The following is a 9992-nucleotide window of genomic DNA, read 5'->3' on the forward strand; positions in this document are numbered from 1 at the left end:
GGGAGCGCCGTATAAGGAGCGCTCCTCCTTCCCCAGAGAAGGGGACCCAGGCTGAGACGTGCACCGACTGGCCCAAGGGCTAAGCGGGTGGTAGAAGGAGGTTTTCAATCGCCCCTGGTCTCCAAAGGCCGCGCCCGCTCCAGCCTCGCCTGGGCCAGGGGAAGGGGCGGCCGGGGCCGGGGCCTGCAGCCCCTCCGACCCTGCCGCGCCCGGCGCTCTCGCCCAGGTTTGCCGGGTGGGGGGAGAGCGCTGCCCTCCTCCAGCGGCCCGCCCGGCCCGCCGGCCGCGTAAGGGCGCGGACAGGCGGCACCGCCGGGCCGCAGACGCCCGCGGCCGCCCTAAGCGCCGCCCTCTCACCCCGCGGCGCGCGCGGCGGCGGCGGCGGCGGCGGAAGCGGGGGGGCGGGCCGGCCGGGCGGGGCGGGGCCGCGAGCGGCATGGAGGAGGCGGAGGCCGCGCCGCGCCGGGCCGAGCCGTGCGGGCCCAGCGGGGGCCCCAGCGGGGGCCGGGCCTCCTGAGCCGTGAGTGTCTCCGGGTCGGAGTCCGGGAGCGGTGGCGGGGGCCCCGGCGGGTCCCCCGATGCTGGGGCGGCCCGAGCCCTGGGAGGGGAAAGCGAGCCGGAACGCAGGGGCCGAGGGCGTCAGGGGGTGGAGAGAGGTGCGGGGGCGCGGGGATTCGCTGCCCCTCGCTCACCCCAGGCCTGCGAAGGCCAGGGCTCTGATCGCTTTAGGCGGCGATGGGCCTGGAGAATCGATTCTTCGGCTTCCACCGCCGGGGCCAGGGCCTCCCCCCACCCCCCAGTTCCCCCTGCCCCGGGGGAGTTTCCAGGTGCTCGGACTCCTCTGAAGGTTTCTTCTCCGCAGAGAAGTTAAGCCACTTCCCCCAGGTCACCCAGCATGGACGCCTACAGGGAGGAGTTACTGGGAGGTCCTCCCTCGTCTCTCCAGGAAGCACCCGACTTTGGGCGGCACACCTCACCCCACGCGACCCTCTGGTCTCCTCAGATTCCTGAAGGAATGGGTTGGCCGGGACGGTGGTGACCCTCCAATCAGGCATGGACGACTGGAAGCCCAGCCCCCTCATCAAGCCCTTTGGGGCTCGGAAGAAGCGGAGCTGGTATCTTACTTGGAAGTATAAACTGACCAACCAGCGGGCCCTGCGGAGATGCTGTCAGGTACAGAGGGGTCCCAGACCTTCCAGGGGCTCCCTGCCAGCTTTCCCCCAGCCTAGACTATGGGCACTGGGACCTCCCTGGGCTGCCCCCACTCTGGAGAGAGGCGGCAGCTTCCTGGAAGGGAGACCTCTTGGTGTCATGTCCCTTCCAGGTAGTGGGTCAGGCCCAGCGTTCTGGAATCAGAACCCAAGGACAACCGCCTAGGCTTCTGACAAACCTGAAGCCGGATGGGGGAGGATCGGGGCACACACCTCTCAGGCAGCAGGGCTATAGGACCCAGGGTTTCAGATCCCCAGCGTGGCCCACCTCTAGGAGCTGATGGTGGAGGGGAGCAAGGAGAGCAAGGCCTCCAGTGGAAGAACACAGGACCCCTGGGTAGGGAGCCCCTGGCACAGGGGGAAGGGCCAGGGGAGGGTCCCTGCAGAGGGCGGTTATGACACAGGACTGTGGTCTGGGGAACAGCCGGCCAGGCAGACGGAGGAGGCGCAGACCCCAGGTTTTCCCCGTATCATCGATTCAGCCAGAGCCCTCCTTTCAGGAAGGCCTGCAGCGATCTGGAGGGGGTGCCCCTCTTTAGTCATCCCCACCCCGCCCCTCAGACAGGCGCTGTGCTTTTCCTACTGGTGACCGTCATTGTCAACATCAAGTTGATCCTGGACACGCGGCGAGCAATCAGCGAGGCCAGTGAAGACCCAGAGCCGGAACAAGACTATGGTCAGGCCAGAGGACGGATTGGATGGGGGGGGGTGTCCCCCCAGGGCCCTACGGCTGAACTGGCGGGCAGATCCCAAGGGACGAAACTCTGCGGGAGGGGCGATCTCCATGACCTCTTGCACCCCCAGATGAGGCGCTGGGCCGATTGGAGCCCCCACGGCGCAGAGGCAGTGGCCCCCGACGGGTCCTGGATGTGGAGGTATACTCAAGCCGCAGCAAAGTGTATGTGGCAGTGGACGGCACGACGGTGAGTGGCCGGGGTCTGGTGTCCAGTCACTCCATCCTGCTCAGGCTGTGGTCCGCTGGCTCTGGGTCCCCTGCCCGCGTGGGAACTGAGCCGCTTCCAGTCTCCAGCGGTGCCTTTGGAAGTCCCAGGTCCTCTTCTGTAGGTTTCTCCTTGGCAGGATGTGAAGTGTGTCATGTATGGTGAGATATTATCAGACGTGGTCATTAGGGAGTTCCCGTTGTGGCGCATCGGAAATGAATCCGACTAGTGTCCATGAGGACGTGGGTTCCATCCCTGGCCTCACTCGGTGGATTAAGGATCCGGGGTTGCCGTGAGCTGAGGTGTAAGTCGCAGATGTGGCTTGGATCCCGAGTTGGCTGTGGCTGTGGCGTAGGCTGGCAGCTGTGGCTCCAGTTCTACCCCTCGTCTGGGAACTTCCCTAGGCTTCAGGTGCGACCCTAAAAAAGCAGAAAGTGATGCGATCGATCGTTAGGATTAGTAGGCCGTTAAGTCATTGACGTATTTACTTCATAACTACTGCCTGGTCCCTTCTCCGGCCTCAGCTTTGTCCTGAGCCCTGGGACCTGGGAGGTAGTCAGACCTGGCCCTGCTTTGAGGGGCTCGATCTGCTGGACTGTGATGGCTCCAGCAGGAGGCGGGGGATAGGGCTCTAAGAGCCCCGGAGGCTGTGGAGGGGAGGGCTGCAGGAAGACGCGTGATCTCTTTTGAGGGGATGCCGAGGAGCTTCCCGGAAGACGTGGCCTTCAAGCTGGGTTGAGAGAGAACTGTGTGACAGGGCTTTGGCAGGAGGGGAGGTTTCGTTTCATGCAACTGATTTTTAAGTGCCCGTGAGACAGACAGACCTTGAATGCAACATCTAGAAGAGTTGGATCTTGTCTTTGCTGCTCTGTAGGTGCTGGAGGATGAGGCCCGGGAGCAGGGCCGGGGCATCCATGTCATCGTCCTCAACCAGGCCACGGTGAGATTCTGGGGGAAAAGGACATAGGGGGCCAAAGCTGAACCCTCCCTGCTGGTGACATTGACTCACGAGAGCTGCATCCCCTGCCAGGGCCATGTGATGGCAAAGCGTGTGTTTGACACATACTCGCCTCATGAGGATGAAGCCATGGTTCTCTTCCTCAACATGGTGGCGCCTGGCCGCGTGCTCATCTGCACTGTCAAGGTCAGTGACTGCGCTGGCGCCATTCCCAAAGCTCCTAGCTCAAGCCCTACGCGTGGCCCTGGGTTCTGTTCCCCTAGCACGGCACAGTGGCAAGAGCCTCTGGGCGAGGGGGACCAGGTTCCCATCCCAGCCTGGTCAGTGGAGAGCAAGACAGAGTCCCTACCATTATGGACTCTGTTGCAGGAGGCCAAGATCAAAAAAGCAACCAGACAGACGTAGAGTGTCAGGAAGTGATAACTTGTATGAAGAAGAAACTTAAGCACGGGAGCCGAGGTGATGGGGGATGCATTTCCCAAAGGGAAAGCTCAGTCAGGAAATGCCCTTTAAGCAGAAAGCTGGAAGTGAGGGGTGAGCCTTGTGAAGATGGAGGCAGAGCATCCTAGAAAGAATGGCAAGTGCAAAGCCCCCCATCTGGGGAGGTGCTCGGCATGTTTGAGACACACCAGGGCTGCCAGTGGAGCTGGAACAGAATAAGGGAGGGGAGGAGCAGGGGGGTGGGAAGCGGGCAGGAGGTGGCAGGGGACAGCAATGCAGACTCTGTGGGATCCGGTAAGGACCCATTAGCCTGGTGACCACGGGGTGATTCTCAGAATCTCTGCGATTTTTCCCTTTTCTTACCTGTGAAGCGATGGTAACCACAGAGGGCTGTGACAATTAAAAGCTGATTTGGAGTTCCCGTCGTGGCGCAGTGGTTAACGAATCCGACTAGGAACCATGAGGTTGCGGGTTCGATCCCTGCCCTTGCTCAGTGGGTTAACGATCCGGCGTTGCCGTGAGCTGTGGTGTAGGTCACAGACGCGGCTCGGATCCTGCGTTGCTGTGGCTCTGGCGTAGGCCAGTGGCTACAGCTCTGATTTGACCCCTAGCCTGGGAACCTCCATATGCCGCGGGAGCGGCCCAAAGAAATAGCAAAAAGACGACAACAACAACAGCAACAAAAAAGAGCTGATTTAAGTAAGAGGTTTTGCATCGTGCCTGAGACGCTGTAGTTGGTGTTCCCTGAGACCTGGCCTCCTGGAGCTGTGCCAGTCAGGCTGACCACCTTCTCTGGTCCCCCAGGACGAGGGCTCCTTCCACCTCAAGGACACAGCCAAGGCTCTGCTGAGGAGCCTAGGCAGCCAGGCCGGCCCTGCCCTGGGCTGGAGGGACACCTGGGCCTTCGTGGGACGCAAAGGAGGTGCCGGCACCACAGCCATCCACCCTGTAGAATTAAGGGCCTGGGAGGAGCAGAGCCCCAGGACTTGGGGGCGGGGGGCGAGGGGCAAATCGGAGCCAGTGGCGGTGGGCGGGATGAAAGTGGGCAGGGCGCTGGGAAGAAGCTCCAGACCTGGAGCCTGGGCTCGCATTGCGCCTCATTCCTGCCCCCTGCCAGGTCCTGTCCTCGGGGAGAAACATTCGAAGTCACCCGCCCTCTCCTCCTGGGGGGATCCAGTCCTGCTGAAGACAGATGTGCCCCTGAGCTCCGCCGAAGGTGCGTTAGTGGGGGCTGGGCTCCAGGGCAGCGCCCGGGCTGGGGTGGGCATTTGGGTTCTCTTTATGGGGCTCTATTCTATTCTCTATTCTCTTTTCCAAACCACACTGGCCTCACGCCCCCTCCTGTTGACCTCGTCCCTCCCTCAGAGGCAGAGTGCCACTGGGCAGACACAGAGCTGAACCGTCGCCGCCGCCGCTTCTGCAGCAAAGTCGAGGGCTATGGGAGTGTGTGCAGCTGCAAGGACCCCACACCCATCGAGTTCAGCCCTGACCCAGTGAGTGGGGCCTTGGGCAGTGAGGCCGAGACCCCTTTCCAGCTTGGCAGGGCACCCCAGGAAAGCAGGCTGAGTTTTGCTTACCGCAGCCTGGGAGGGAACCAGGAGCTGAGGCTGACTATGGCGCCAGGAGCCAGGGACGGGGCGTCCTGGTTGTGGGGCAGGAGCAGGCCCTGCGAGCAGAGGCCTGGGGCTGGAGTTGGACTGAGTGTGCGGAGGGGCCAGGATGCTGAAGACCCCCTGTCTTTTTTCCTGGAGCCCCGCTCTCCTTGGAGACTCTTCTCAGATGGGGGTCCCGGTTTGAAGAGAGCGGGAGGCAAACGCTGGACACTGTTTCTCCTTCAGCTTCCAGACAACAAGGTTCTCCACGTGCCCGTGGCCGTCATCGCCGGAAACCGGCCCAATTACCTGTACAGGTGAGCCTGGGAGCGGGCTGTTCCCAGCGCTGCACGGGAGGGTGCTCGGTGGGGGGAACCCCGGGCTCATCGCCCTGCATGAGGAGCACTTGAGGTGGGCGGACGTGCACCCCTCGATGCTATAGGTCCACGTACCCGTGTGGGTGAACGTGGGAAATCGGGGCCCGTCTGTGAGCACAGGGGAGCCCTTATGTGGGGGGATGAAGAGGCCTGATCCATCCCTGGGCTCTCCAGGATGCTGCGCTCTCTGCTCTCAGCCCAGGGGGTGTCGCCCCAGATGATAACAGTTTTCATCGACGGCTACTACGAGGTGAGTGGGGCTCGGGGACTTGGGGCCGAGCAGAGCGCAGGGTTGCGGGTGCTGAATCCCCGGGGCCTGGCCGAGGAGACAGCCCGGGCAAAGGCTGTGAAACGGGCAGGGTGGGGTGTCCGCGCCTGCAGAGGTGGGCCGGGCGGGCGGCTCGCGTGCTGACCGGTGGCCTTGCTCCTCAGGAGCCGATGGACGTGGTGGCGCTCTTTGGTCTGCGGGGCATCCAGCACACTCCCATCAGCATCAAGAACGCCCGTGTGTCCCAGGTACGGCCTGGGCAAGGACGGAGGGGGCAGACCCTGGGCCCTGCTGTCCACCCCAAAGCTCATGTGCCCTATTCCTGCTCCTCACCCAGCACTACAAGGCCAGCCTCACTGCCACTTTCAACCTGTTTCCGGTGAGTGGCACGGGCAGCGCTCGTGGGCCTGGGCAGGAGAGAGCGGGGCATAAGCCTGGTCTTAGCGTATAGCAAGCTCTTCGCCTCTGGGCCTCGTCGTCCTGCTGTGGAAGATGTGGGTCGTGCTGCCCGAGCCGCGGGAAGGAGGTGGGGGAGACGTGGTGGGGGAGACGATCCTTGGGGTCATGTGGTCCCCACCCCCCGCCCAGGAAGCCAAATTTGCTGTGGTTCTGGAAGAGGATCTGGACATTGCTGTAGATTTTTTCAGGTGAGAAGAGTGCTGTCTGTACAGCTCCTGTAAGCAGCCTGGGGCCTCTTGGCTTGACTGGCTCTCCGGTGAGGAGGGCAGTGAGGGGTCTCGGGGAGCTTTCTGGAGGAAGCAAGGTCCAAAGTGGGGGAGAAGCCTGAGCGAAGGAGGGATGGCAGGTGCCGGGGCTGGAGCAGAGAGTAGAAGGAGGAGTGGAGACAGTGGGGCTTGGGGGGGGCGCGGAAGGGGGCACGATTCCTGAGTCCCATCTCCAGATCTTCCAGCACCACTGGGTGCCTGGGTTTGTCCTTGCCCCTCCCTGAACCCCTGGGCCCTGCCTCTCAGTTTCCTGAGCCAATCCATCCACCTGCTGGAGGAGGACGACAGCCTGTACTGTATCTCTGCCTGGAATGACCAGGTGGGTGAGTGGCCAGGGGTCAGCTGGGGCATTTGCAGAGGCCGGAACTAATACGTCCCCCCGTGGCCCCCTGTCCCCAAGGGGTATGAACACACCGCGGAGGACCCAGCGCTGCTGTACCGCGTGGAGACCATGCCTGGGCTGGGCTGGGTGCTCAGGAAGTCCTTGTACAAGGAGGAGCTTGAGCCCAAGTGGCCCACACCGGAAAAGGTGCCCTGGCCGGCTGGGCGCGTGGGCGGGAGCCGCCTGCCACCCCGGGACCCCTTAACCCGCGTGGTCCTCCACGCCCGCAGCTCTGGGACTGGGATATGTGGATGCGGATGCCGGAGCAGCGCCGAGGCCGGGAGTGCATCATCCCCGACGTGTCCCGCTCCTACCACTTCGGCATCGTCGGCCTCAACATGAATGGCTACTTCCACGTGAGTGGCAGGCAGGGGTATTGGGCGCGGGGCGCGGGTGGAGCAAAGACGTGGACTCTGGAGCAGCCCCAGCTCCGCGACTTACTAACCGGGTCGTCTTGGGGAAATTACCTGCTTTCTTTTACCTCCATTTCTTCATTTGTGAAATGAGGATTAAAACCCTCCCTCCCTCACGGGATTGTGAGGTCGTGAAATTTAAATGAATTACTGCATGGAATGCGCTCTGGACTGTAAGCGGTGTATGAGGGTCAGCTGGTAGTATTTGTATTATTACTCTATTTAGCACCAGACCGTGGGTGTGGGAGGGCACACCCAGCGACCTCTGCCCTCTCCTGTCCTTGCAAGTGCTGAGGCCTAAGCCTCGGCCTGAAGGGAATAGGGAGGGTCCCAGGTCCCCACCCCTTCAGGGCTGTGTCCAAAGGGCCACTCCCCAGGTAAGGCCTTGAGACAACCCAGGGTGAAGGAATGGACGGCTTCCAGCTTGGAACCTCCCAGAAGCCAGAAGGGCCTTCGGAGCTTGGTTAGTACAAGATCCCCACTCAGCTCCAAGAGGGACAAGGATTGATTTCACGTCCTCCACCTGCAGCACCACAGTCCCAGCCAACCAACCTCCTCGCAGTCCAACCTGTCCCTTTTCCCGCTGCCCCCTGCTGGGCCTGTTCCCACCTTCTGTGGACCGGGAACAGCAGGCCCAAGGAGAACCACTTGGGACGGGGACCAGCTCAGGTGTCGGTAGCATGAGATGCCAGCATGGTCCTGAGCTCTCTGGCAGTGGTGGCGCCAAATCAAAGCTACTCGTAAGAGCCTGCCTAGGACGCTGCAAAGGGAATGGGAAGGACAGGAGGAAATTAGAGGGACCTTTTGGTCCAGGACTTCATTTGTGGGCCTTGTGGATATTGGCGGGTCAGCAGGCAGGTGCGGGCCAATGTAAGGCCTTGATTTTCACTCTCCCATCCATTCCAGGAAGCCTACTTCAAGAAGCACAAGTTCAACACCGTTCCAGGTGTCCAGCTCAGGAACGTGGACAGGTGGGGGCTGGGGATGGCAAAGAGGGGGATGTCTATCTAGGAGCCTTGGTGACCAGCCCCTGGCGGGCCCTTCCAGTCCTGCTGCCCCCCAGTTCCCATGCGATCCCTTGCCTGGCCCTGGCACCTGAGGGGCTACCCCCTCCGCTGACCCGTTTCTCCCTCTGCTTCAGTCTAAAGAAGGAAGCTTACGAAGTGGAGGTTCACAGACTGCTCAGGTATGGCCTAGGGCAGTGGGGGTGTGGCTGGGAGTAAGGAGGAGCAAATACTGGGTGCTTTGGTCCCCTAATTTGTGGGACCCACTACAAAATGAAAACCGGGCTCCCTTGTGCAGAAATTATTAAGACGTTCAAGATGGCCGCAGGAGGGCATTCAAAGCACAGGGCTTTGTGTGGCTCGCCCAGGCGGTGGACCCTGTCTTGGCCTTTCTCCCCCACCCCCTGCTGCAGTGAAGCTGAGGTTCTGGACCACAGCAAGAACCCGTGTGAAGACGCTTTCCTGCCAGACACAGAAGGCCACACCTACGTGGCCTTTATCCGAATGGAGAAGGATGACGACTTCACCACCTGGACCCAGCTTGCCAAGGTGCCCTACATGACACCTACCTCAGGAGTACCTCGCCCCTAACCCACAAGAAGACTTTCTGGAATCTTCTCCCTCAGAACCTTCTCTTCCTATTCTCAGAGCCTCTCTTCCAACCCCCTTCACAAATCCATCTTCTCAAAGATGCTCCCTCTTGCAAATTGAGGAGGCTGCTAAGGAGGGGTGGCGGCTGAGGGCGCCCTCCACCGCTCTCTGACCCGCGCCCCTGTCCCGCCCCACCCCCACCAGTGCCTCCATATCTGGGACCTGGATGTGCGCGGCAACCACCGGGGCCTGTGGAGGTTGTTTCGGAAGAAGAACCACTTCCTGGTGGTGGGGGTCCCAGCCTCCCCTTACTCGTGAGTGACTCTTCTCTGTCCTTGGAAATGGAAGACTGGTGGGGTTAGGGGGCTTGCTGATGACCTCGTCCCTATACATTTGCGTATTATCTTCTCAGGATGAAGAAGCCACCGTCTGTCATCCCCATTTTCTTGGAGCCACCCCCAAAGGAGGAGGGAGCCCCAGGAGCTGCAGAACAGACATGAGACCTCCTCCAGGACCCTGCAGGGCTGGGTACCGTGTACCCCCAGGCAGGCTAGCCCTTCACCCCATCCTGTAGGATTTTGTAGACACTGGCAGGGGTTGGGGCTGGTTTGTTTTTAACATGAGACTTAATTACTAACTCCCAGGGGAGGGTTCCCTGCTCCAACGCCCCTGTTCCTGAGTTGGAGGTCTATTTATTTCCTTCCTTGCTGGGACGGGGCAGGATAGTACCTGGGCATCCCTGGGGTCCCTGGGCAGCTGATCCTGCCCTTTGTATACTCCCCGCTCCCAGGCCTGGCTCAGAATCTAACCTATTTATTGACTGTCCTGAGGGCCTCGGACACAGGCTGAAGCCTGGAGGGCCTCGATTCCTTTCTGGACCGGGGTGCTGCCCTGAGGGTGGGGCTGGCTCTTACTCAGGAAACTGCTGTGCCCAACCCATGGGCAGGCTGCTGGGGCCCACCTGCTGGGGCAGACTCACTCAGAGACCCTCAGACACTGAACCAGGCCTCTTCTCAGCCTCCTCTTTGTCCAGATTTCCAAAGCTGGATAAGGGGGTCCTTGATTAAAAAAGGAGAAAAGCTCTGGGAA

At 61.4% G+C, this 9992-nt stretch overlaps 1 protein-coding gene across 4 annotated transcripts; it reads left to right on the plus strand.

Moving 5' to 3' along the window:
• POMGNT1 (protein O-linked mannose N-acetylglucosaminyltransferase 1 (beta 1,2-)) lies at nt 408–9992 on the plus strand. 4 transcript variants are annotated; one of them, XM_005665452.3, is made up of 22 exons: nt 408–520; nt 1004–1173; nt 1773–1887; nt 2016–2134; nt 3027–3092; nt 3183–3296; nt 4356–4473; nt 4669–4767; nt 4917–5044; nt 5390–5460; nt 5695–5770; nt 5953–6036; nt 6126–6167; nt 6377–6435; nt 6760–6832; nt 6914–7042; nt 7126–7251; nt 8215–8279; nt 8450–8494; nt 8726–8861; nt 9108–9217; nt 9316–9992. In XM_005665452.3, exons 2-22 carry the CDS (start codon nt 1054–1056, stop codon nt 9401–9403), a joined length of 1983 nt encoding a protein of 660 aa, XP_005665509.1. In that variant the 5' UTR covers nt 408–520; nt 1004–1053; the 3' UTR covers nt 9404–9992.

The sequence above is a fragment of the Sus scrofa genome, chromosome 6, assembly GCF_000003025.6.
Source record: "Sus scrofa isolate TJ Tabasco breed Duroc chromosome 6, Sscrofa11.1, whole genome shotgun sequence".
NCBI classification, from domain to species: Eukaryota; Metazoa; Chordata; class Mammalia; order Artiodactyla; family Suidae; genus Sus; species Sus scrofa.